The sequence below is a fragment of the Hevea brasiliensis genome, chromosome 13, assembly GCF_030052815.1.
Source record: "Hevea brasiliensis isolate MT/VB/25A 57/8 chromosome 13, ASM3005281v1, whole genome shotgun sequence".
NCBI classification, from domain to species: Eukaryota; Viridiplantae; Streptophyta; class Magnoliopsida; order Malpighiales; family Euphorbiaceae; genus Hevea; species Hevea brasiliensis.
Window position 1 is genome coordinate 78,113,164 of NC_079505.1, and position 27,888 is coordinate 78,141,051.

The 27,888-nt window shown below is 30.0% G+C and overlaps 3 protein-coding genes and 1 non-coding gene across 9 annotated transcripts; 2 read left to right on the forward strand and 2 right to left on the reverse strand.

Annotated features, from left to right (window-relative positions):
* Window positions 1-3,764: 3,764 nt before the first annotated feature.
* On the forward strand, window positions 3,765-7,306 carry LOC110649288 (leucoanthocyanidin reductase). The gene is made up of 5 exons (XM_021803800.2): window positions 3,765-4,072; window positions 4,157-4,297; window positions 4,381-4,618; window positions 6,266-6,469; window positions 6,580-7,306. Exons 1-5 carry the CDS (start codon window positions 3,869-3,871, stop codon window positions 6,870-6,872), a joined length of 1,080 nt encoding a protein of 359 aa, XP_021659492.2. The 5' UTR covers window positions 3,765-3,868; the 3' UTR covers window positions 6,873-7,306.
* A 175-nt stretch (window positions 7,307-7,481) lies between these two features.
* On the reverse strand, window positions 7,482-15,902 carry LOC110649289 (uncharacterized). 6 transcript variants are annotated; one of them, XM_021803806.2, is made up of 15 exons: window positions 15,625-15,902; window positions 14,604-14,694; window positions 14,384-14,498; window positions 14,090-14,159; window positions 12,735-12,797; window positions 12,577-12,646; window positions 11,403-11,472; window positions 10,431-10,476; window positions 10,087-10,336; window positions 9,779-9,984; window positions 9,578-9,652; window positions 8,421-8,481; window positions 8,219-8,299; window positions 8,049-8,128; window positions 7,482-7,775 (listed from the first exon to the last, which is right to left on the reverse strand). In XM_021803806.2, exons 1-15 carry the CDS (start codon window positions 15,762-15,764, stop codon window positions 7,730-7,732), a joined length of 1,464 nt encoding a protein of 487 aa, XP_021659498.2. In that variant the 5' UTR covers window positions 15,765-15,902; the 3' UTR covers window positions 7,482-7,729. The 6 variants fall into 6 exon arrangements, with proteins under 6 accessions (XP_021659498.2, XP_021659497.2, XP_021659496.2 ...); XM_021803805.2 differs by having other exon boundaries at window positions 7,482-7,778; window positions 15,625-15,901; XM_021803804.2 differs by having other exon boundaries at window positions 7,482-7,791; window positions 14,384-14,468; window positions 15,625-15,900.
* An 884-nt stretch (window positions 15,903-16,786) lies between these two features.
* TRNAI-AAU (transfer RNA isoleucine (anticodon AAU)) lies at window positions 16,787-16,860 on the forward strand. Its single transcript has one exon. It is a non-coding gene; the product is annotated as a tRNA-Ile (tRNA).
* A 2,572-nt stretch (window positions 16,861-19,432) lies between these two features.
* On the reverse strand, window positions 19,433-23,345 carry LOC110649286 (transcription factor bHLH30). The gene is made up of 2 exons (XM_058132322.1): window positions 22,078-23,345; window positions 19,433-21,180 (listed from the first exon to the last, which is right to left on the reverse strand). Exons 1-2 carry the CDS (start codon window positions 22,654-22,656, stop codon window positions 20,698-20,700), a joined length of 1,062 nt encoding a protein of 353 aa, XP_057988305.1. The 5' UTR covers window positions 22,657-23,345; the 3' UTR covers window positions 19,433-20,697.
* Between the last annotated feature and the right edge of the window lie 4,543 nt (window positions 23,346-27,888).

Sequence of the window (27,888 nt, forward strand, 5' to 3'; positions counted from 1 at the left end):
ATTATATTATATAATTTTAATTATATTATATAATTAATTATATTGCATTGTACTAGACGTAACCTAAACTAAGTGAAATGGGATATTTTTAAAAATAAGAATACTATTAGATTTTTATATAAAAATTAAGAAAAAAAAAGAAAATACCAATATTCATGCATTGTTTTACCATCAATTTTTGAGGTTATTTTAATCGTAGAAGAAAGGTTAATTTGTCCCCTTTACTTTTTTCGATTGTCTAATAAACTTAAATTATTTTTACTTTCAGAATTTAATTAATATAAAATTTTCTGTTTAATATTAAATTAAAATTATTTTTTTTATAAGAAAAAAAAATATATTTTTTTAATTTTAATAATAAAATATTAATTTTTAAATTTTAGTATTACAATTATTTAATATTTTTAATTAAAATAAAATAAATTCACTAACTTAGAGAATTCAAACATCCAAAACTTTAACAATATATTTAGATGGACTTTATGAAATTTTTTGAGCTAAAATAATAAAACCTCTTTCGACCATCAATTTATTAGATTAAATAAATGAAGTTTTAAAGATTTTAAAACCTCTAAAAACTTTAAATTAATTAGAAACGTTATTCTTAATTAAGTGGGGAAGCCACATAGGACTAGAGGGGACCATGACCCCAAGCCCAAGAACTCTCCACAAATGATAGCTTTTTATTTTTTTTTATTTATAAATATTTTAAATTATTTATCTAAAATTTAAATAAATTTATATATATAATAATCAAAATATATGAATATTATTCATTAAAAAATATTTTATATTTTTTTTGATTTTATGTTATTTTTTATTTTATAGATTTAAATTTTACCATAATAATTAACTAGTAAAATTTTAGTTTAAGTTTAGGTAATATTTATTAAATGAATATATAGTATTTAAAATTGTTTTCCACTGGTCCTTCATGAAAAGGAAAAATGAAAGGGCCATATGAATTTCGAAAGATATACTCAACTGATTGGCAGATTCATTTACTTTTTGTGGTTTTAAAGATTTATTGATAAAATGACACATTTGAGAAGCAGAGCTCTATAGAGTACAAGCTGTCATTCCGAAAAAAAAAAAGAAAAGGTACAAAGTGTCAGACAAAGCTTAGATGAGGAAATTTTTTTCTGTTCTTACATAAATTTGGTGTACCTACCTCTTGCACCAAACCCAATTCATTAATTCCGTATCAATTGTCTTAGTACGAGTTTTCTTATACATGACGATCTGGGTTTGGTGATGGGGTAGCTATACCAAAAACTGCGAATTCACCCTAATTTAACTGCACCCTAATTATATTTTCACCACTTTACTTGTTAATTTTGCTGTGTGCTTGCCTCTTTATGTTCCATGTTCTTCTCTAATTAAGTTATATCATTGGTGTTTCACTTTAATGAGATTTTTTTATTTTAATTTAAAACCTTTTAAGAAGGTTGATTATTAAATTTTTTTAATTTTTTTTTTAAAATATATATAAAATTATGATAATTTTAAAATAATTTTTATTTTTATATAATTTATATGTAAACTTTTTATATTTAATTTAAGATTTTAAATTATCAGTCTTTTAGACACTCTCTAAGATGAAATTTAACTATTTAAATTGAATCGAATCGAAATGTATGAAAAATTGAATTGAATTAAATTGCTCTAATTTAGTTTAAGTTTGAACTTATTGATTTTTAAATTTTGATTTTTTTTTATTTATATTTAATTTTTAAATTATTTGATTTAATTTCAATTTAAATTTAATAATTATTAATATATATATATATAAATTTTTTATAAAAATAAAATAATTTAAAAATTAATAAAATAATTTAATTTATTTTAATTTTTTTATAAAATTAAATCAAACTGAAATAATAAAAACTTATGCTATGCACATGCACTGACCACATCGGAACCCAAAGACAATTTTTGATGGTTGGGACGTCCCTTGGGGACTATGTAATACATGTGACTGTGTTAGAGAGTAAAAAGAAAGTCAAAGCAGACGCTAGCTACATGACAAAATCACCTTCTCTACTATTGAGAGACACGGCACCTGCCTGGATGGTTAATTAAGAATAAACACATAACGCCAAAAGATATTTTAGTAACAGATTCCATTTTGCTTTTTTTTTTTTTTACCGAAATTTCATTTGCTATCCAATTAACGCTATGTTTAGATATGTAACGCGGGAAGCAAAATAATAGATGAAAAATATTTTTTATTCTTTATTTTTTTCCTTTTTATTTGGAATAGAAGAAAAATAGTGAGAACAAAAAGAAATTATTATTTTTTATTTAAAGAAAATAAAAAAAATAAAATGCTGTTTTTTTTAAATTATTATTTTACTCTTTATTTTATAAATTATTTAAAAAATTAAAATGAAAAGATAAGAACATATATATAATTTCAATAATTAAAAGTATAATTTTTCATTTCAGTCTAATTTAGAGATAAAATAATAAAAGTAATATAATTTCTTAATTCTCAAATAATAAAAAGTGACGCGCTCAATTTTTTTTTTATATCTAAACAGTATGTAAAAACTAACGCTAAACAAAATTTAAATTAGCATAAAAAAAATTGAATTAATAATAGTAATAAATTTCTCATTAAAAAAAGTAGTAATATTATTATAAATATTTGATAGCCTATTGATAATCTTTTTAAACATCATATTAAACAACTCACTGTCGTAGAGCATACGCTAAAAAGAAAATTCCAAGGGAAAACAACATATTATTTTATTAATTTCGGTTGAAACATGAAAATCTTCCTATTAATTTCTATTGCAGATTTATAAAAAGGAATTAGGTTTGTTGCATATTTGGTAATTTCCTACAATTTTATAATTTTTTATTTTAAATATTTAATCTGAATTTTTTTAAAAGATTAATTAATTATTTAGAGTATGATTTCATTGGAGTAGGAGCTCCATAACAACCAAAAATGGCATTAGTTCTCCCACGAGGTTCTTAGCTATCAGTCAAGGTATAAAACATAACTAAAAGTCAAATATATACAGTGGTGATTATTGGCTATATATATATATATATATATATATATATATATATATATATAATTTCTACAAACTAAGAGTAATTTTTTTTAGCTATAATTGAATTTTATTTCATGTTTTAATTTTATCCTTTAATTTTAATATATTATTAAAAAATTTCTTAATTTTAACAATAATTTCTCTAATCTATTATAACAGATTTTTAAATTAAAAAAATAATATATTAACCTTTTGCCTCATTCTTTCTCACACTAAAAAAAAATCAGCTTTTTCACTTATTATTTACACTTATCATAAAAATAATAATATTATCACAACAATCAACTTATTTATTAAAAAAGAAAATGATATTTTCTTTACAAAAAGTGTTAGAAAACAGTATTTATAGCTGTCATTCTGTTATTTAGAAATATTTTTTAACATAAAAATTTACTTTTACAAGTTAGAAGGATTTTTCTTTTTAAATAAAATTAAAATTTATAAATTTTTTAATAATAAAGTAAAATTAAAAGATAAAAATAAAGTATGAAATAAAATTATAAAAATTACTCCATAAATTAAATACTAAAAATAAAATAAGATAAAGCATAATTCGCTATGAAAAGTCAAATATATAGGATAGTGATTAGTTTATTGAAGGGTAGCTGAAACTGAAAATAAAAAAAAATAATAAATTTGTCATTAATTTGTATTTTTGGCTGTGATTATAAACTCCTACCACAATTAATTCCCTATAAATAACTTTACATGTGCAATATTTTTCTCCAACCCTCGTCAAATTTTTTCAATCCCTTGGCACAAAATCTAAAGCAACCCAACCCCTTTTCGTATTCAGACACAGCATGACTATTCCTGCAACTTCTGTTCCCAAAGTGAAGAGTCCAGTCCTCATCGCCGGAGCAACTGGTTTTATAGGTCATTTTGTAGCTGATGCCTGCTTAGCCTCCGGTAGACCGACCTATGTTCTTGTCCGCTCCACTCCTACTTGCCCTTCTAAGGCTAAAGTTCTCAGGTCTCTTGAGGAGAAGGGAGCCAAAGTCTTGCACGTATGTCTCCGTAGGAGCCATGGACAAATACTATTTTTCTTTCTTGGTAATATATCGTTTTTCTGATTTGGGTTTTGATTTCAGGGATTGATTAATCAAAAGGAAAAGATGGAGAAGATACTTAAAGAGCATAAGATTGAAATAGTAATATCAGCTGTAGGTGGTGAGAAAATATTGGATCAGCTTCCTCTTGTCGAAGCTATTAAAGCTGTGGGCACTGTTAAGGTATAGTATAAATTTGATGAGTAATTGACTAGAAATTTGATCAAGTTTTGGTAAAAATTATGAATGAATGTGTGTGTGTGCAGAGATTTTTGCCATCGGAATTTGGGCACGACGTGAACAGGACAGAGCCGGTGGAGCCTGGTCTCCGAATGTACATTGAGAAGCGCAAGGTTAGAGACTTGATTGAAGAGTACGGTATACCTTTCACCTACATTTGTTGCAATTCTATTGCTTCATGGCCCTACTTTGACAATACTCACCCCTCAGAGGTTCATCCACCGCTCGATAAGTTCCAAATCTACGGTGATGGCAATGTTAAAGGTAAGATTTTCAGATTTCTAGGCAGTAATAATTGGTTCTACCTAACCCCTTTGTTTTTCCTCCAAACTTTTATTTCATTTCAAGTATAATTACGAATTTATTAAAATATTATGATGCTTCATATATATATATATATATATATATATTTATATTTATTCTAGTTATTGTCTTACGAGAAATATTTCATTTAAAATAAATTGATGTCTTAGTCTCTATAATATATCGTAGTCATTATATTTTAAAAAAATTATAAATTTATTACTGTATTTGCTAAAAAATATAATTAATAAATTTTAAATTAGTAATATTAAAATATTTTAAAGTTAAAAAATTTAAATTTAAATTAATGAAAAATATGCAAAATTAATAATTTTTAATATAAAAATAAAATATTTAAAAATGAAAATATAAAAGTAGAGATTTAAGATTTTTTTTTCAAATTCGGTGAGATCTACTTTAAATATATAAATCTTATTTATTTAAATATTAAATTAATAATTGACGGGTCTAGGCAATAATTTCCCAAACACTTAACCAAAGAATTTTTTTCTTAAAGTGAAGTAGAGAATCTCATCAATGAGTTATGATGGCCACCATTTTGTTCATGCGGGAAGGAATCATGTTCTCATATTTTCGCCAATTAATTCTCATATTTTCCCTAGAAAAGAATCCTAATAATTGAAAATACAAGAATCATTATAATTAATGAGAATGCTAATCACAATATTATGCTATAAGAGCTTAAAATATGAAGGCTAATCACAATATTATGCTATAAGAGCTTAAAATATGAAGCAAATGGCTATTTTCTCATAAGAATTTGATGGGTCCAAAAAATTTTAGGTTTGTTCACAGACCCATATTGGCAAAAGTGCAGGTTTTTTTTATTTTTTTATTTTTTTTTTATTTTTATCCACCAATGAATTTTAGACAAGGTGATTACCTCACTGTCACTACGCCGTTGGACATATTCTTATTCTAAGTTTGCTGTCCATTTGTTATCCGGACATTTTTGTTCCTTGTGTTGTGACAATTTTCAACCCCGAAGTTGTGGAACTTAAGCCTTTGATCGGGGAAAGGGAAAGAAAATAAATGGTAGAAAATAAAGTAAAATTGTCACTTTTCTAAAGGAAAATATTGAACGAAAAGAAAATAATGTTTATTTTATATTTATTATTTTCTCTTTAATTTAAAGAGAAAATAAATTAATTAAGAGAAAAAAATATATTTGATTAAAAAAAATTATCTATATATACTTGTTTGCTCATTTTAACTTTTTAAATAATTTATAAAATTGAGAGTAAAATAATAAATTTAAAAAATTATTATTATTTTTTTTTCCTTTTTTATCTTTTTTAAATAAGAAAAAATAAACTTTATTTTTTTTTTAATTTTCTTCCTATCCAAGTAAAAGTAAAGAAAATAATAAAAAAATATATTTATTTTCTTTTCCCTCTAAAAAGTTTTCTAAATATAATGTAATTTTTGAAATTAGATTAGGTAAATAATTAGGACACAGAAATAATTAAATCAGTTTTAGAAATATGAGGTTTTGAGCTCCAACGCTAGTGTCAGAGTAAAGGAACTAAGGAACAACATGGGAAATTTCAAATTTGTGATGAGTACTGAAACGAGTGCTTCTTGCAGCATATTTCGTTGCTGGGACAGACATTGGGAAATTTACAATGAAAATTGTGGATGATGTTCGGACTCTGAACAAGTCAGTTCATTTCCGACCACCCTGCAATTTTTACAACATAAACGAGCTTGCAGCTTTATGGGAAAAGAAAATTGGAAGGACCCTCCCTCGATCTACAATCACTGAAGAAGATCTGCTTGCTGCAGCTGCAGGTTCATTCTAATTTCTATCTTGTTGCTTTTCTACTCTACATCTTATAGCAAATTAATAATAATAACAAAAAGGGTATTTTTCTTTGTTTCTTGTTCATTTTTTCCTGCAGAGAATCGCATACCAGAAAGTGTTGTTGCATCATTCACCCACGATATTTTCATCAAGGGTTGCCAAATAAATTTTTCAATTGATGGTCCTAATGATGTTGAAGTGTGCTCTCTGTATCCTGATGAGGCTTTTCGTACCTTGGATGATTGCTTTGAAGAGTTTTTTCTTAGATTAAATGAGAAGCATGTGAGTAGCAGGGATGAAAATGCTCCTCCAAATCCTGTGGTTGAGCCATTGATAGTAACAGCAACCTGTGCCGAGCCTAAAAGTACTACAGTAAATTGCCGAGCATAGTTCTTGGGAGTTTGGGATGAGAAGGCAGCAAATAAGTTGTCGAAACTGTTTGAATTATCTGAGAAGTTAGATCTGTTTGCTTTGATTCAACTGGATTGTCAATGGTTTATAAGGAAAAAGAGGTTTATGTATTTGTTATTTGGCATGGCAGAGAAAATTGATGATCTTCAAATGATCTTAGGATCTAAGATTAAATAAATCGTACCCAGTAGCATTGTAGCCAAATTAGTTGTGTTGTTCAAATCGTGGGAAATCGGGTGTTTCAAGTCGGAATTATCTCCCTGTTAAATAATTGGTTAGATTTCAGTGAGAATTAAAAAGATGTGCATATCAAATTCAATGAGGTTTCTACATGTATTAAATCAATGATGGCAATTTAAGAATAATGTAATATTTATTTATTAATAAAAATAGTAATTTTTCTTTTCCGTTAATTTTTTGCCACTGTAAATTATTATTATTATTATTATTATTATTATTATTATTATTATTATTATTATTTTATTATCATGACAGTATAATTTTACTTTAAATGAATAATATAATTATATTTTTTAAATTATAAGAATTAAATAAAATTTAAATTAATATCTTAAATGACTATAGAGGTTAAAAAGTAAACAGGACAAAAACATTAAGACTAATTAATGAATTTTTCAAAATAGAGGATAAGCAATAAGAATTCAATCCTGTTAAAAGATCATGGTGTTGACATCTCATGCCTTCAAATTAAGAAGTTGTTGAAACGTCTAAATATCTCATAGGAAGAAGCCAAGTATGCTTTGTGTAAAACCAGGAGCTGCAAGGAAGCTTTCTAGCCTTTTTGTGGGTACACTGGAGCTACACATCATCTACAGCTAATCGCTCTTCAATCGCGACACGGCAGATGGGGCATTTTTGACACTTCTGACAGCAAGTACTGATTTGATTAAGGCATTAGCAACAAAGGTCAACACTTTATAACAAAGTGGAAATAGATTGGGAAATCTTAAACAAAAGAAGCAATAGTCTGGGATATGACTAGGGGTTCAAAGTTTTTATTGTGAAGGCATAATCTAATGGAATTCATGCTTTCTTAGAGATGGCTTTTTTCCGATGAAAAGCATTTCACAACATTTCATAATGCACTGGCATGTCATAACAGAAAGTATATTTGCACAGGGCAGATCCACACACCTGCAAAGGATGTGATGCCTGCATGGAAGCAGGACTACATTAATTTGTTCCTCAAAGCAAACTCTGCATAGGATTTTTTCCTGATAGATTCATCAAGTCAGTGAATGAGCACCAAAAGGATTGAAAAGAACATTAAAGATAACAAGCTATCTCTTATCTTGAATTAATACATTTTGAAGTCTTTCACACTCCTGCTGGCTATACTTTGTGATTTCTGTTTGCTCACCTAATGCAGATTGCAGTCTCCAAATCTATCAGGTAAAAAGAATTGAATATTTAAATTTGCTCTGGCTTTAAGTAAAGGGACCATATGAAATAACCAAAAAAAAAAAAAAAAAAGCGTCTAAAATATGGTGAGTGATGCAAATAAACCTCCTCAACAAGTTCAGATTTAGGCATCCTCTTCACAGTGTCTGGTGAGAATGTGCTGTAGCTGAATAATAAGGATAAAAGGAAGGTTAGAAATATATATAATTTTATAATACCTTTGTAGTCTAAAAACGTATTACAATATATTACAAAAGTAACTTAAAAACATAAGAGATTTACTGAAGCTTAATTATGTGCAAAATCAATCAGCATCGGCAAACACATGCAAATCATGAAGTGGTATATAAGCTATTTTGTGATTTAAATCCGCATAACTCCACCTAAAAAATTAGCTCACAAGGGGAAGTTTGCAAACTCATATATATAACACTCAAGATCTCCTTACAAAACCAATGTTGAAGCGCATTACTCCCAATCCCTTTAGACTGAACGTCCTCGTGAAGCAACCAGGGTCATGACTCGTTCACTCCGACCTCTCCTGAAGAACGTCAGAGAACCTTTGTATATGGCTTACTGACTTGTGCAGAGTGAGACTTTGATACCAAATAATATGAACTTGTCTAATTCCATCTCAACAGCTAGCCCACAAAGAGAGGTTTGCAAACCCATATGTAGAACACCCAAGAACGAACCGCCGTGAATGATGGGGATGATTTGTTTTTATTTGGGGTGGGGGGAGGGTGTTGAGACTGATTTCTACTACCTTTTTCTTATTTTGGTTATTTTTATTTTTCTTTTTATCAATTAGTAATATACGTCTACAATTATGATGGATTGTACTTGCTACTACAGAACCGATGTGGCATGCATCACTTTGCTACCAAAGTTAATATGGCAATATCAATGTATCATTTTCATGAGCAATAAAAATGATGGGGATGATTGGTTTTTCTTTTTTTTTTGGGGGAGGAGATGTTGAGACTGATTTCTGCTGCCTTTTTCTTATTTTGGTTATTTTTATTTTCCTTTTCATCAATTAGTATTATACATCTACAATCATGGTGGCTTGTACTTGCTAATGTAGAAATCTGATCATTGCATATACAATTCAGTACCACAATATATGTGCATTTATAGCAAGACAATCAATGTGTGTATGTGCGTGTGTGTACAATCCCAGTGACTATATGCTAAAATACAGATCTCATCTCATTGCTAGAATAAGTGCACAACCATGATCGCATGAATGCAAAACATACCCAGAACCTCCAGCATAATATAGTCTAGCCTGCTCCTCCCTACTTCCTTCATCAATTGACCACCAACCCAGTAACCTGTCAATAAGAGTGATGAACCATTAACAAAGAGTTGCTAAGTCATAGCATTTTAATCCGAGCTGCAGGTTCAGAAGAGATTACCTAAAGAAAATTCAAATTTTAAATCCCAAAGAAAAACATTACCTTGATCCATGATGCAAAAATCCAAGAAAATCACGAGCTTTTGATACAATAGTGAAGTATGTACAAGAACTGGCGCCACCACATAGCAAAATAACAATTTTCTCCACCAATCTATGTGCAGCAAACAAAACCCCAGCTCCTTGCACCAAAAAAAGTGGAGCAAAAAGAACTGGAAATGGGATATGTTTAGCACTAGGTGGTGTACCCTGAAATTGGACCAAAAAAAACTTACTTATATGAGTTGAAATTGGAAGAAGAATTTTTGTTAAAAAGTTATCATTAAAGTCACTTTTCAACACTAGTCATACCTCCAAGTGCATAAAAAGCATGATCTGAAAACCAATAAAAGGAATTTTCATAAAATGTCCACCAATGTCCTGCAGGTTGCATATTCTGCTATTCTGGTGTCGGTCTTCATCTGAAGAAACTGCCAAGCCTCTATTCCAGTCAATATATCTGTTGATCATTGAAGAACCAGATTCTCCAATATGTGAATGCCTATGAATTGCTGGATTATACCACTTTGTACAAACAAGAAAGGCAAAGCACTCTGCAATTCTGTAAAGGAAGAAATGTGATCATTGCAGAAAGTGCTGATGCAGAAAACCAACATCAGTCCACAAATCATAGAGGACTGCCATAAAAATCATACCCATAATTTATAAACAAGTCCCACCATCCAAGAGCTGCCACATCACCTGCATATAAAAAAAATGTTATTAGAATGTAATTATAAAGATATGATATTGGTGAAGAGAAATTCTAAAATATACATATAATCACACTTGTGAGCGGCGTTAACATTTAATTTTAATAAATTAAAAAAAAAAAAAGTGGTTTAGCACATTGACACTGAATGGATTAGGTTTTATTTTTGTTTTTATTTGTGTGTGTATGTGTCAATTAAGTACCCTGCAATCAACGTTGGTAGCACAATGGTGAAAAGGTCAATGATGCTTTTAACTATGGTTTCTGTTAAGGACTAGAAAAATTACTTTCATTGAGGTAAGACTTAAATGGACTCACTAAAGAAACTTGCTTTCTGGACCTTTACAGATTCATAAAAAAGAAACTACAGAAGAATAACATAGGCACACACATATTAGCGTATTAACCACCATCAGTCATCTTTGGCTGTCACAAGATACCTGCCACTAGCGACAACCATAATCGACTATCTTTTCCATAACTTTATTTCTTGTTTTGACCTAAAGACGAAAAGTGAAAAGGTTATGTGTGATTGTGATATCGTTATATAGTTTAACGGGATACTACCTTCTTTTGCATCTCTCTAAAACTACTATCTTTAACCAGACCAGAATTCTTCTAATGCATTCATGGTTGAGAATGGAAAACTAAGTCACTGATGCAACCACCTCAAGTCCAAAACTCCAGCAATGTGTATGCCTTGGATTTCAAGTACGTAAAATAGAAATAACTTCATATGCATTTCTTGAATGAAAGTGACAGGTTATAGGTTCGAACCAACGCCCTGCCCGCCCTTCCCTCCCCCAACCAAAAGAAAAGAAAAAGAAAAAAAAAAAACATTAAGTTCAAAGATGCGCCAATTGAAAACATCTGAAACTAACAAAAGCATGTCGCTAGAATACAGTAAACACCTTACCACATAGCTTAAGAAGAGTGAATATCGTTGCAGCAATGAAGAAGACCATAGATATTGCAACCCAAAAATGCTAGAAACCAAAGATAAAGAAATATGGTATAAAAATTATTGGGAAAGATAAAGAATAGATCCAAATGCCAGTATATTCCAGACAAAAACATTGTCGAAACATTGCTTATCATAACTATCACAATATTCGACCAGTTAACATTTAGCATGTAATTTTCCCTTCTTTTCTAACTAGCAATTAAAAAAAAGGACCTACATAGTAAGTCAGTAATCTCAACAAACAAGCAATGCAACCTACCATATACCTATTAGCATTACCCCTCTTCCCCCTTAAACTTCCACAAAAAACATTGTAATATTATCCTCCAAGAGGTAAGATTATTACCTCCACCCCTAACCTATTTCAAGCTTGAAAAAAGTGAAAAACATAGGGCTTTCCTGAAAGCATTGCCTAAAATAGATTCATTCATCTAGTAATACTCTCATAAACCTAAGGGGGAATAAAAGAGCTAAGATTAGTTCCGATGATGGAAAGCAGAAATATGCACTTTAAACAACTTGAGTGGTTCATTTTAGCATTCATTTGTCATTCTCAATTACATAATTTGCTAAGTTTAGTTGAAGTGTAAGACCAATAATGGGTAATGCCAATAGGGCAAACAGAATATACTATAAAGTCACCATGACACTTATGCGTGCATAACATATGATTGGCTCTTCAACAGGACTTTTTCCCTTTTTGAACTTTGTTCAATCAGTTATTACATTTTTTATATTCCTATTTATATTTCCATGTCATCTTAACCAGTATCAAATATAACAGAATCCTATAAAGGCTAAGGCCATCGAAGGAAGTTAAAATCAATACGACCGTTCAAGACCTACCCTCAACCTTCCCTCCTTTTGTGTGTGTGTCCATTTCCATTCATTCCAATATAAAGGATGGAAACAAGAGATAGCTTTAGTGAAAAATTCCAATTCTGTAACTTGGTAAATATGGTAATAGGCATAAAAGGTCCTCTCTGCATGGTTGTCACTTGCCAAAAATGGTAAGAAGCACCTTCTAGATAAAAAGTTATCTAAGCTAATAATTGATTAGCAATATAGCACATCTGTCTCAGAACAATTCTTTAATTCCAAAAAGATATCTAAATACGAAACTTACAGGAAGAGTCTCCCATATTGCTTCATCACTCATGCTTTCTTCATCTCCAGGCATTAAAGCTCTACACATCCTACAACAATAATGAACATTGAAAAAATGCTTAATAAACTACTACAATGATTTACTAATCTAAATTTTAAGCAGCAGTATGATTTTACCCAAGAATGCCACCCTTCCAAGCCAATAAATTTAGATTCTTTCTCGCCATAGCTATATTAGGACTGTTTAAACCATACAAACCCTCTTTTAATTTCTGGGTGTTTGATATAATTTGTCATGCAATAACATCTTGGAAGACAGAAATCACAATAGAAAACTTTCTTTACCAGTTCTAGAACACTCATAACTAATTGAATCAAGAGATTTTAGGCCACAATAATTGAACCAGATTTATCAAGAGCAAAAGGTGGGCTTAAGGCAAAAAGATCCTTATTGCATGAGGTGATAAGTGGCCCTTTTTAACCAAAAACAAGTAATCGAGGCATAAATCACTAAACATTATCATCATATTAAGCTTTTCATTTAAAATTTAAGCTCCACATCATCATATATGCATGTCAATTGACAAAAGAACATTAATTGATATCAAACACTAAAAGAAAAAGAAACAAAAACAAAATTCAATTACTAATCTACTAATGTTTCTAGCATGAAAAATCCTAAGATGCATACATTGATTCTTCTTCTTCACCTCTTTGTTGTTCAAATTTTCCATTTCTATTTGCAAGGCTCAATACTTTTTGCCCCACTAGAAGCCAAAGGAATGGGAAAACCTGCCTTTTACTTTTTATGATAGACTCTAATGCTTTGCAACATTTGCCTCTCAAACCCAAGATCTAGAAGTGAATAATAGGTACACCTCCCATTACATGGTAACATATCCAATCTTTGTAGGCTCATGCACACATTAGAAACTCCCCCATGACACTCTGTACCGAGTAAACTAATATTTTCTATTTCCACAAACTAACATGCACATCAATCACAACCCTATCAAATTGAACACTAGGAGAAGAATCTACCATTCTTGTATGCATACTAGTGCAAGCACACATGCAAAAGATACAAACAAAGCCCCCCATCATTGTAGTCTGCCATATGAAGTAACATATCCTGTTCCTATACTATAGAAACACATGAAAAAGTAAAGCTAAACCCACCAATATCACAATAATTAATCTATCCTTAATATATTACACATTTAGACTAATAACATACCCGTTCTGTACATAAACTAATGCACCTCCAGTATACGCATTTCATCTATGCTTATCCCCATACTTCTGCGTATCAGACTAAGTAATGGAAACGATTTGTGTAAAAGTATCATGAACCAAAAATACATCATAAATGAACAACCTCCGGCGCAAATACATATAACTACTCAAATTCAAATAATTCCAGACCATATAGGGGGTCAAAATTACTGAAAAATGTTAATATCTATGCATTAGAAAAATGAACTTGTGTTTAGAAGGTAGAGAATAGAAAAACTTAGTGATAAAAGAGGTACCTTATATTATCAATCAAGATTAATATTTGAAAAGCCAACAACGGAAGAAAAACAATCTTCAAGTTGACAACTGCAACACATTCAAGCCAATAAACAAAGTAAATTGACAAGGTCTGAATACTTAAAGTACTCTAACCTATGATTGCTGAATTGCTGAAGTGGACATTTAATGATGCCCATTGGCAATAATAGGGAAAAGGATGACTAATTTAATTAACTTGTATTAGGGAACTCTGCATACCCGAAAACATAAAGGAAAAATAAATAAATAAAATTTGAAAGACTGTCATGTACCATAACTTCTCTCTAGACGTATGCAAAGGAATAGTTCAAAAGCAATGAGCAAAGGAGTTGCCAACACAGCATGACATGGTGCCCACTGTCCATGAGAAGTAAGATGATTTTCATTCTGTTATTATAATTGATTCAATAACAAAATTTGGATTTCCACAATAAAGTAAACTGTTACATGAGAAAGTGATATTTAAAATAAATTGGGGACAAGATCTCATACATGGTGATCGTTGGGCATTGATGGAGCAGGTAAGGAAAACCGGCCACGTGCTACCACTGCATGAAATAGCCACAGAGGTGCAAAAATGATCCTCCATGATCAAAACAAAACCACCAAACTATTAGTTAATAATTTAAAAGATCATCAGTTGAAACCAGTCGGTGTGCAGAATACAGCTAGTAATTCCATTCACTAGAAAAAAGCATGTTGTCAACATTGATTACAACAGAAAACATTTTGCAAGAAAAATAATACATTTTCTTGTTTTTCACGCAGCTAGCCTACAAGGACATGGCTATTAAAAATAAATTTTTGAGAAAAAAAAGGAGATACAATATTTGTTCATCTGTGAAAGTTGTATGCAATGCAGTGCAGATTAACCTAAACGACTAAACTTAAATCATAACTGTAGGAGAAAAATCTGTATTCATATTCCTAATTCCAATTCAATAAGTACCATAGACAATCAAGTTTCTACTCTCCCTACAAAAATTTGTAATGGACAGATGTAAAACTGCATCCATGAGGTCTTTGAAAGATTGGCGCTAAATTTCTATAGAGATGCCGCATAACAGTTCCATGGCAATGGAATCGTGAGTACATTGCGTTCAGTTCAATACAACCAAGTGTGTGTGTGTGTGTGTGTATATCTGACTATACTTGTCTTCAAAGTAACAATAATAATAAAAATTGACACTCAAAGTATAATTCAGAGCAGTACTCCCTAACTTTTGAAAATTTATAATCAAGCGCAATTAAAATATTTAACAGAAACCCACAATGTTTTACTCTCAATCAATGCAAGTGTTTGCTCGAATCACTCTCCAAAGCCCCACCTAAAAAGTAATTGTAACCATAACATTTAAAATATGAAGAAACGGGTGTTCAAGGATTCCCACAAAATGCCATAAAACAGAACAAAGTTCAGAGCTTTCTCCTTTAAAATGAGGAAAAAGAAAACATTTTCAGTTTCTCAGCAACCAAACAATAAAAAAGGAAAAGATAAAGAAAATAAACAGACCACCACGAGTAAGACCCTGCACGATCAAGCTTGAGAGCAAGCAAAAGCGTGAATAAGAAAAGCAGGCTATGGGCTACAAGAGCCTGCAAAGACTTGGCCACTCTCCTCCAGCTCATTATCACTCCTCTTCGAACTAACATAGTTGGGAAAATTCCAACTTCAGAGAATTGAATTGAATTTGCAAGAAATGATTGTTTAGAAAGTAATTGCAGAGGGAAATACCAAACGGAAATTACAAAGAGAGTGACATCAGAACAGCGCAGACATTACCAATGAATGACTTCACTTTCAAGCCAAAAGAGAGGGCCTATATATGGACGAAATAGGTCAGCTTTTTTTGTTCAATTACATACTAATATCTCAGGTTTATAGGGTTATTATTCAAAAAAGTAGGGGTGGTTGTGTAAAAAAAAAAAAAAATTACAAGCCAATTCAAAGTAGTTTGTGAAAGCTATCACTAGCTACTTTCCAAGAATATGATTTGTCAGCTGTTTTTGGTAAGGTTTATCCATTTGATTAATGACAATCCCTTAACAGAAAATCCTGAAAAAAGAAATCCCTCAATGGAAATTATATAATTAAAAAAAAATTATTCATGTGAAAAATCTCTGATCTTCTAACTTAACTTAATTTAATAGGTAAATATATATCACTTACTTGATTAAATTGTTTTATTAAATATAGTTAATACGCCAAATATTGATGTGAAAGTTAAACAATTGATCAAAGGAGTAAAGAAAAATTAGTGAAAAAAATAAAGAAATGTATAGAATAAAGTACAATGGCAATGATAAATTTTGTTCAAAAGGAAGATTTGGGTTAGTTAGAATTGCACTAAATAATTAATAAACAAATAAGCACACATCTAATCTTATATAGTTGGATTGATATAATTATAATATAGTTTCCCTTTCTCGACTGCCAAGATCAATACTTGAGCAAATTTGGCATGTTTTTATAAACGTAATCTTCAATTTTCCGTTGTATTTTGGACATATTCCAATACGTAGAATTCCAAACACCCATTAGGAAGCTTCCTAACCGTATAAAGATGCCGTCCAATTTTTTGGCGTCAAGCAAAGCTGCCTTATGCTTCACATTTTGAGAATATCCTTTGTTTTTACACATTACTATATATATTATAGAAAAATTGTAATGTGAGGGCCTATTAGCTCAGTTGGTTAGAGCGTCGTGCTAATAACGCGAAGGTCGCAGGTTCGAGACCTGCATGGGCCAATTCTTATAATATTTTTATTCCCTGATTCCCAAATTACCAATGAAGAAATGATGGATTAGATTTTGGACGGAAGCCCAAATCCAAAAACATAATTTAATTGATTTTGGGCCCTATGGGATAATCCAAACATAACTCAAATTATCTTATTTAAAATATATATATATATATTTTTTAATATGTTGATTAATATGGCAATGTTAGATAGTTTTTCTAATTTCTTAATTAGACATGTTTGAATTTTAAATTTATTTATATATATATGTGTGTGTTTTTTTTTTGAGAAATTTAATTTTCGATAAATAATTAACTGTTGGATTTCGCCCATGATTGATGGACACAATTTTTTTCTAAAAAAATAAACATGCCTGTTTGATTCCTACATTGTTATAACGCATTTCTTTTCTAATCCTACTTGATTTTATATATAACATGATAGGGCTAAATTTTTAACTTTTTTTTTTTAAATAAGATGGATATTATTTAAATTAATCAAAATCATATGTTTGTAAAGTTATTTACCTTTCATATTTAATAATTATATATAGTTTCTATTCCAAATTTAATTAATAAACATATTATATTATAATTTCTTAAGTTTATATGTCCATATGCCTCATATATTCACTCTACTTTTAAGGCTATATGTGTGAAAATATTTTCTTGAATTTTTTTTCAACATTTTTTTGGCATTTGAGGCATTTAAAAATAAATCAACAAAAATTTTCTAATTAAAGGGAAAAAATTATTTTTAAAGGAAATTATTTTATTTTTTTTAAAAGAGTAAGTTATTTTTTAACTTTCATAATTTTATTAAAATATAAAAATATATATATATAACATAAACAAAATTTTCACGGAAAAGTATTTTTTATATAAAATATTTTTTATATATAAATTATTTTTCATAAAACAAATAAATTCTTAAGATTATAAATAAATTAAGCTACTTATAAACTATTCAAAACTTGATTCAATAAATTATTCAAGACTTGATCAATTGACTCATCCCGATTCATTTATATCATCCCTTTCACTACTAAGAATAGGTACAATCTAACGTTATATAAAATTTTAAATACTCTATAAAATTAAGATGTACACATTATATTTAATAATAATAATTTAAAATTATTAAATATTGATTATTTTAAAATCCTCTGTCACCTAGCAAGGTGATCAAATAGTAAAACCAGTAAAGTAAAGCTACAAATTCTAAACTAAAATTTAAATATATTAATAAGCATACGAAATAATTTTTCAAACTCTTACCCTTACCTCATTTTTTAGTATAATAATTTTTTGATATAAAAATATATTTAAAGTTTTATAAACAACTAATTAAATATGATAGTAAATTGCCTAATTTTTGGACTGTAAATGAAGAATTTTTCTTAGTTAGATCTGTTTTATCATGAACTCAAGACACAAGAGGTATAATAGGACCTATTTAATAGGTTAGCATCACTATATATCTTGCATCTTTAGTTCATAATAAATTAAATTTAGACAAAAATTTTTGTAAATGAAAGCTGTTTATGGACCTTTCATGAAGGATAAGTCCATATATACCTTTTATTTACCATTTATTTTATATATTTATTTATTAATCTTACCATCATGTTGTGATTCTTGCCAAATCATTTCCAAATAAAGGATCTAAGTAACCACATCAACATTAAGTAGTTGCATAATCACATTAGTGAATGGAAAATATTTTGTCGTACTCAAAGCATTATGTTAATTAGTTAATAAATAATTATTTTATTATATATAAATATGTAAAATACTCAGAATATATAATAAGTATTTATTAATTAAATGTAAAACACTTAAATTATGTGACATTCTTTTATTAATTTATATAGTGTAATATTTTGAGAGTAGTAAAATAGTTTCCAAAGGCCAATGGTACTCTTCAAAGATTGGACTTTGGATGATGAGGAAAGCAGCCTCTCTTAAGCATACCATGCATGCAGTTATTATTGTAGAAGAAAAAAAAAATCCATATAGAGTGTGTGCAAGTACGCTTGCATGCATCTTCATATTCCCTTCATCTAATTATTAATTCAGATATTAATTATGAATATGAGGCAAACAAATTATAAAACGTGTCCTGAAATTCCCTTATAAACAATTTTATAATGTTTTGGAATGTGAGATTTGGCATGCGTACATTATTCTTATGTTCTTGCATCATAATCATTATAATATATTATAAAAAATCTTTGTTTTTGTCATCAACAATTTGATAATCACTGAGCAGCATTAATGTCCATTTTACTTAAGAATTAGAAAGGACATAACTCTGATAACAAATGTATTTAGAGACTCCTGTTGTAAGATTAATTTCTTTAAATATTTAATTAGGAAGATCATAAATAAAATTAGTTGGACATTAGCAAATTAAGGCAAGGGATTACAATGCATTAATCTATGCACATAAACAAGCTTTTTATTATGATCGATAAGATAATATAAAAAGATAGATTTCAAGCATCTTCTTAAGTTTAATTTTCTCATAATATGAAGGTAGAGCATGTTCTGACATAAATTAGAATTAAGAAACAAAAATGCCTAAATAATATTCACACTTGAAATTAATATTAAAATTTCAGTTATAGGGAGCTGAAACAAATGTGGAATTAAACAACACCTGTGTTGCAAATTTGGCTTTATATATGACTTTTTTTTAATAAAAAATTGAGAAAGTGGAAATTTAAATATGATTAAATAAATAATATAATTTTAACCACTATACCAAGTTAGGCTAAACAATAAATACAAAAGAAAATAGAATTTTTTTTCTTTTAAAAATGGCAAGAGATAGGAGGAAAAAAGTTATACATATTTGATATATATATTTTTCTTATATAAACATGATTTATTATGTATTTAAAATATAAAATATATAATGAGACTCAAAATACATCTACTTTCCCTAAATGATATCAGACCATAGATTATAAAATACATATACACTAATACTGATTCATTTGTATAAGATTAATTAATCTTTATAATTTATGAAGAGATTCACTTATACTGCAAATTTATCCAATAATTTTTCATACTAATTAATTCATCAGAAACTTTTGTGATCCACGAAACATGCATACCTCATTAGGCTTTTTTTTCTCTCGTTTTTTTTTTTTTTTTTGGTTTTTTAAAAAAGAACTGGCAATTGATGAAGAGTGGAACAACATTGTACTGATAATCAAAGAGAAGAAGAAGATGGAGAGATGGTGGTGGGTGGGGACATAGCAAGCACATGACGAGAACAACATCGTCACCAATGATATTATGAATATGATGATCCATAAATTCCGCCAAACTGACTAGAGAAAGACAGGAAAATAGTATAGTTTGGATTGTTTTTCATGGGAAAAATCTTTTTTCGTGAGAAGAGAAACCTTATATCAAAACCTAACATAGAAAATGTGGACTGCTTTGCTCTTCTTCTTCTCCTCTGATCTCTGCACTTTCTTTCTTGTCTACTAGTGTACTGCATGCCCACCCCCCCTCTCTCTCTCTCTCTCTGTCTCTCTCACCAATCTCTTGTGTGCACAACCAAACCCGAATAATGCACACCAAAATGAGAAGGGAATCCCACCAAGAAATACCAACCACAATCCATATCTCTCACCCTACATTTCCTAAATAGTATTTTGGAGTGATGTAAGTACACAAAACACACCATGATTACCCGTCTCTGTTCACTGGCGAAAAATTACACAAAAACACACCAAAAAAGACACACCCACAAGCAAAGTGAAAAAGAAAAGGAGAAGAATACCAAGAAAAAAAAGGAAGGAGAAGAGTGAGGTATTCTTAGAAAATTATAGAGACCTGTGTTGTTGTTGTTCAAGGATATTGATATTGGTTCTTTGTCTCTTAACACTCCCTGAAGAAGACACATCACCGCCGGTCTTCTCCATAACAGCTTTCAATGCTTCTTGGATGGAACTTATAGAATATGGTAGTTGCTGCTGCTGTTGCTGCTCATTGCTGTTACTTGAAGAATCTTCTTCTCCAGTGATGAACAAAACATTCTTCACACGCCCACCAAGTGTTGTAATCTCAGCTTTTAGTGTTCTTAAGCGTAACGCTTTCAAGGACTTTATTAGGTCAGGCAAAAGATCAGACCTGTCTTCGCAGCAAAGTGAAGCTTTGATCACAAATTTACCATCTTCATCGGATGTATCCAATGTTAGCTCATCAATTTCTGTAGGTACTGGACTTGTTTCGGCGATCAAAGAAGTCTGACGTTTTAGCTCTTTAACGTGTTGGATAACCTCTGCAAGCAGTGAAGCTTTGTCCGTCTACTCCACAGGCAAAAACCCAACAACAACAAGAAGACAAAATCAATGTAATGCTAAAGCTGATGATCAATATGTACTTAATAAATTATCGAAACAAAACAAGAAATCCAAAAAGAAAGGAATAAATGTAGATTCACAAGAAATGACCGAGGTTGAATTTTCTTTCTAATTATATAAAGCAATCTTTTAATGTGTGAAAAAAAGAGATGGGAAAAGAAGTTTATAGTCTACTTGGATGATTCATGCCATGAAAGTAGCTAGGTTCCTAGTGGTGTTGTAAAGGAGGATTAGGGCATGGCTATGTGACTGACAAGAATGCAAGTTTTGTCTGTACATCTTTTTTTTTTCTTTTTTTTTTTCATTATCTCTAATTAGTTTGACTGATATCCGGCAAGAAATTTCCATGGAAGCTTTTCAACTGCATCTTGGTTTCTCTTTATCATATCAACTAAGCGAAATTAACGCTTATTCCCCTTTTAGTTTTTCTTTCCTCGGAACTACCACAAGTCCCAGAGAAGGAATAATCCAAAAGGAAAAAAAAAATAATTGTAGCATTTAAAAAGATGAAAACACTTTCAAGGGAAAAAAAAAATGAAAACAAAAAGACAGAAAATGTGACTGTCTTTCGTATCTAATGGGTAGGTTTTCATGGCATGAAATCAGACCAGCCATCTAACTACAATCTTTAGCAAGATCGATAGTTCGAAGTAAGAAAAAGGGCTCTTATAATACAATACAAAAAGGCATTAGACACCTGCAATATTAATATATATGCACATGCATGTTTGTACACATGAGGACATCTTAGAGAGGGTTTCATATTTAATTTCAATAATTTCATATTTTTGTCGGTTATTGTTAAAATTCTTTTATGACTATTGTCTTTTGATTAATTACCTTGGTTGTGCTTGGTAATAGGCTACGTAGCTTTGCAAGATGGTTGTTGATTCTCTCTCTTCTCCTCCTCTCGGCCTCACTGTGACTCTTTGAAGCAGCAAGAGCCTTAGCATCCATTATTTCTTGAGCAGTCATCTTCCCCAGCTCAGCTTGCAACCCAAAGGGAGCTGAACCGGGTTGGACCACCGGTCCAAGAGTTTCAGATATGATTCTAAGATGATCACTTGACGAACCATCATATGCAAACTGCAGGGCAGGAGCTCTTCTGTTGAAGAGACTCCCATATGATGATGGTACTGGAGGAGGGATAAGAAATTGGTCGTGGTCACGAACAGGGTGAGAGGAGAAGTGGTCCGGGTTGAAAGAGTGGACTGGAGGAAGAGACCATGGTAAGATTGGTGAAACTTCAGGAAAAATCAACCCGGATCCTCTAGCTCCTCCATAGATGTCATTGCTTTGCTGCTGTTGTTGCTGTTGCATTTGTTGGTGATGTTGGAGAAGTAACTGTTCTTGGTAGCCTTGGAAGTTATGGATGGTTTGAGAACACTCTCCCTGATCTTCTTCTTTGAATCCACACATCTCCCTCTTCCTCTTTGGACAAAAACTTGCGATTGAAATTCTAGAGCTTTGAGGGTGTTTCCGTATATTGATCCCCTTACTTCTTGATGAGAAAGAAGGAAGAATTGTGAGAGAAAAAAGAAGGATGTGGAAACTAGGTTATGCTTGTCGTATAGAGGGAGAAGAATGGAAAGGGAATAAGAAGCAAAAAGAGATAATATTAGGAGAGTCAGACTTTGGTTTGATATGTAGTTATATAAGATGGAAGGATAGACTTTTCAGTGCTCTATACTCTATCTCTTGTGGGTAGTGGAAGTAAAGCCAAAGAAAGAAACGGGTTGGACTTGTGTGAATTCTAAAGAGTCTCTCTTCCAATCTCTTTCACTTGGGTAGGTTTTTTCTTCTGCCACACAGCCTTTGTGGGTGATGACTGATGACCCCTTTTATACTATGCTTCAACTAAGCTTTCCCTTTCGTTTGGCGCTATGTTGGTTTATCTTTTTGGTTTCCTTTGTTGTTTTTTTTCCCCTTGCTATCTGCTTTTGTGCTGATCTGCATCCCTTCCTCGCTTTCTCTCTCCCACCATTCTGAATATATAGATAGAGAGCCTGCTAGTACTAGTCGCCTTTCCTTTCTTCTTCCGGCATTCTCTATATATCCATGTAGCTATCAGGAGGTGGGGGTCGATAACTTTTTGTTCATTCTTATTTTGTATACACATCTATATACATTATTATGTTGTTTTGTGATTAGTTCAAACTTTATAATTACACTCAGTGAGTGCAGTTGGAGAGAGAAAAATGGGAAGCACAATTACACAAACAAAACACAGTGAACACACAACACACATATTGTCGACCGACCAAAGACCGAAAAGGCTGATAGTATCATCATGATAATAGGCTTAGCTAACTCTTTATTAATTTTGTTTTAATTCCTTTAAACACATTTTTATTTTTAATTAATTAGCCATCTCCTCCTCGGCTCCTCCTCCTCTTCTTCTTCAATTAATTCCTTTTCATTTTCATTGCCTCGGTCAAGCCCCCTTCCACACTCTTGGCTATTACCACGCCACCCTTTCTACTTCCCCGAGACCTTGTAATCATTGTGTCTTGGAACACACTCCATCTCTCTCTGTCTCTATAGGTTTCAGTTACATGTATATTCTTGGCTAGCTGAATGCTTATGCCTCTCTCACCGGTACTTTTTGGAATTTTTTTAAAGACCTTTTTGAGTTTCGGTAGGCATAGGAGAATATTTTGATAGGGAATGAATGGGTGGTGTGGTGGCCCTATAATCTTCCCCTTTCCTTTCCAACATATTATAAAGTTGGTATATGCTTCTATATTTTCATCACTTCGTATACTAAAAAAGCCTTCTTCTGCTTTTGTTATAGAATGGGTGCCATTTGCTTTTTCATCTTCATTTTTGTTTTCTCCTATTCTAAATAATTAAGAATACATATACGTCTAGTAGCTACTAGAGCTCACATAGTCCCACCTTACTCTCTTGTATCACCAAATTTTGGTAATATATTTGAGTTCCTAAGTATTTTCTTAATTCAAGTGCATTACAATAAAGGAAACTTAATTATTCTTTGTGGTCTCTCTGCTTTGTTATATTTGATTTTAAAATACAGAAAATAACTGTTATATGATATCTTGGTGGGATATGTAAGATTTAATAATTAAAAAAAATATTATTTTTTTTGTTTTGTATAGGAAATTTCAACAAATAAATAATAAAAATCTTTATCTCTTTTTGGAGTGATGTATGCACCATTAATATGGATATTTTTTTAATTTTAATTTTTATGAATATATGCACTCAATTAATTTATTTATTTTACTTTTAAAATCTTTTTGACACTAAATATTTATTTTTTTATTCATTCGCAATTTAATGAGGGGATTCTAATATTATTTATTTATTATAATGTTTGGAATGACTTTTTGGTATTTGGCACGGTAACCCAGAGGGTTCTAATCACAGAGTTGTTCTTTATCTTGTTTCTTTATACACGACTGGCCAATTGCTAGTTATTGTTGGGCCTAAAGAGGTTCACTGCGGCACTGCCCCTTTCTAATTACCATCATGTCTCATATGGTAAAAAGACAATAAACTAATAAAAATGCCTTAATGCTCTTCACCACCAACGCCAAGCTCCGGGTAATTACACAGTGTGTAACAAAAAAAGTAGAGCTCATATCATTCGACCAACCTGCCTTTTATTTCTGTTTTCAACACAATTATTGTATACAGGAAGATCGAGGAACATATCCATACACTATTAAAATTGCTGGCTTTTCTTTTACCCAATATTAATTAGTACTACTAATAATATGGATTATACCCACTAATTATATATATATATATATTGCTGACGAACAAGCTTGTTCCCAATGTCCCCTTTATTTCTTTCACCTCCCAACATGTTTTTCTGGTGTGGTAATTAAGATTGAAACCTTTGAACTTTCAGTATAATTAAAAGATTTTGAGCTCAATTTCAGTTGAGAATTGTTACTCTATTTGATAAAGCAGGGGATTTTTATAGTAGAAAATTAAATTAAGATATTAATATTAGTATTATTTTTTATATTTACATTTTTTCCCTTTTTGGACCTCATTGTGGCCTCAAGCATGGCTTCTTTGGTCCCCATTCTTTTTTACACTTTTCATCTTTTAGAAACCTTTCTTTTATAATATTAAGATTTTAAATTTCAATTTTTTTCTTTTTTTCTTAAAAAAAAAAAAATAGAATATTCAAACATTTGATGATAGCAGCACTACCACTAGTATTAGCATTAGCCACGAGAAGCCCTTCTTGGTGTGGGGTTATCATGACATCAATCCCACTCTATCATGACGTTTTCTTAGTGCTTATTTCTTTCTTGTTATGCCTTTAGCCCTAGCGTAGAGAAGCAATAACTCGCAGGATTTTCTTTTTCTTTTCTTTTTGGCCTTTGTGATGAGCTGAGTGGTGTTTGAATTCCTTCAAATTTATCACCAAATCAAGATTTATATCCACTCGTCTCTTACCATATCATTCCATTTGTTTTACCAACCAGAGCAATTGAAAAAGAATTGAAACCTTTTTCTAATTATTTTTTTTTTTTGGAAATGAATGAAATATTACATTCTTATATGTATATATCATAATCGTCCTTAGCTAAAACCTTACAATAATTTTTTTCCTCCATGTGTTTATATTTTAGTTAGTGGGTGTCTTAATTGCATGAGTTGCATGACCTATTGCCTAATTAAATTAAGCATTATCATATTTAATTATGTACCTATTGAGCTGGTTATTGCTGTGGTTATGGGCATGATAATGGCTTTAAGTCACGTCTTAATTAATTTTATTTTATAATCAAGTAATAATAATATTATATATGTTCATTCAAATTTTCAAAAATAATTAAAATATGCTTGAAATTTACAAGAAAATGCTGATAATTAGTGGACTTTTCTTTTTTCTTTATACAATAAAGGAATCACCCACATATGTACAAACTTATAAACTTAATATAGTAATTGTATATTTCAATTTGATATTCTTCTTTCCTTTATATATAGGAAAAGAAAAAAAAAAAAAAAAAAGAAAGAAAGTCACCGATTTGTAATTTGGATGTGTGCAGGCTCATGCTCTTACAGTACTCAACCTGCAAAGCTTCATTCTCCACTTCACATGCTATCAAAAGAAAATACAACTCCAAAAATGGTAAAAAAAATATATATTTATTGTGCATGCATGCGCCTGAGCCATGATCTAACTTCACTATAGTCATAAGAGAAATTGAGTTTGTACAAATGCATATATATATGTGAAATCTTTTTTCGCAACTTTTCACGTACAAAAGCTGAAATGAATGAAAGCTGGCTCATGTCATCCTTGTCCATGTTTCGCTCAAGAACACCTTTGAAATTGCTTTTTCATGGCTCGGGAAATCTATGGATTTTGCCGACAGTGATCATGATGAAGTGGGTTATCTTCTATATTCTCATCCTGCTATAGGGGGAAAATAGTTTAATTATATTGGATATACACTAAAATCCTTATAGAAGTGGGCGATGGATTTGCTAGTTGTTTCCAAGAAGAAATATATTTATGCAACGTATAAGGAAATTAGGATATCCTTGAAATTTTGGTTTGGAATCCAATCTTTGATTCTCAGACTTCATAATTTGTAGGGATGACAACTTTCATGGAAATCTCCTGTGCCACCATAATAAATGAAGTGGAATATGAGTTTTATTCTTGTGAAATTGGTTTATGTATAATAATTTTCTGTTTCAAAAAAAAGTTTTAACTGTTGATTGTAATCCTATCATAATCAACCATCATGAAGAAAATTTCATGATATAATTTTTTTGGTCCTGCATTGATTTTAATATATATGTATACACATAAAAAAATCTTTTTCTTAAAATATAAAATTTATTAATTAATATAATAAGAGTATATATATATATATATATATATATATATATATAATTTGTTTGATATTCCCACTAAAATGTATTTTTATTTCTCAATTCATATAAAATTTGATGTGTAATATATTTTGTTAAATTATTTAATGTTTCTAATTATTCAATTATTTATCACAAATGTAACTTAAGTACTTATTATATTTAACATATGCACTCAATTATAATGTAAAAGAAATTTTAATAAAAATAAATTCTATAAAAATAATAAAATAAAATTATATATGTATGTGTCTAATATATAACTAAATTAAGATGATACTTAGAATAAATATATAAATATTCTTTTATTTATTTTTTATGAGATTATAATGAATTTATTTTATAGATAATTAAAAATTTAACAAAGCTTAATGCTTGAATTAAAATATTTAATATGATTTTGCATTATTATATTTATTGAAATTTTACCAATTTATTTTTTATGAATAAATATTTTATAACAAAGTTTAATGCTTAATTAAAATATTTAATATGATTTTGCACTATTATATTTTATTGAAAGCTTTACTAATTTATTTTTTTATGAATAAATATTTTACTAAAAAATTTGCCTCTCACTAAAATTCTGAGCTCCGCCACCGCCGGCTTTGCATTTCTTTTAACCCTGCCACCCTGACCAAATGCCTAATGGGGCGGCAACAATAATGCCAAAATCCACCCTGCCCATCCATTGCTACTCCTAATAATTTAGCTATTAATTTGAGTTTCAAAAAATTACCAGAAGCATTTTTCTTATTAAGATTAAAGAATTTACATTAA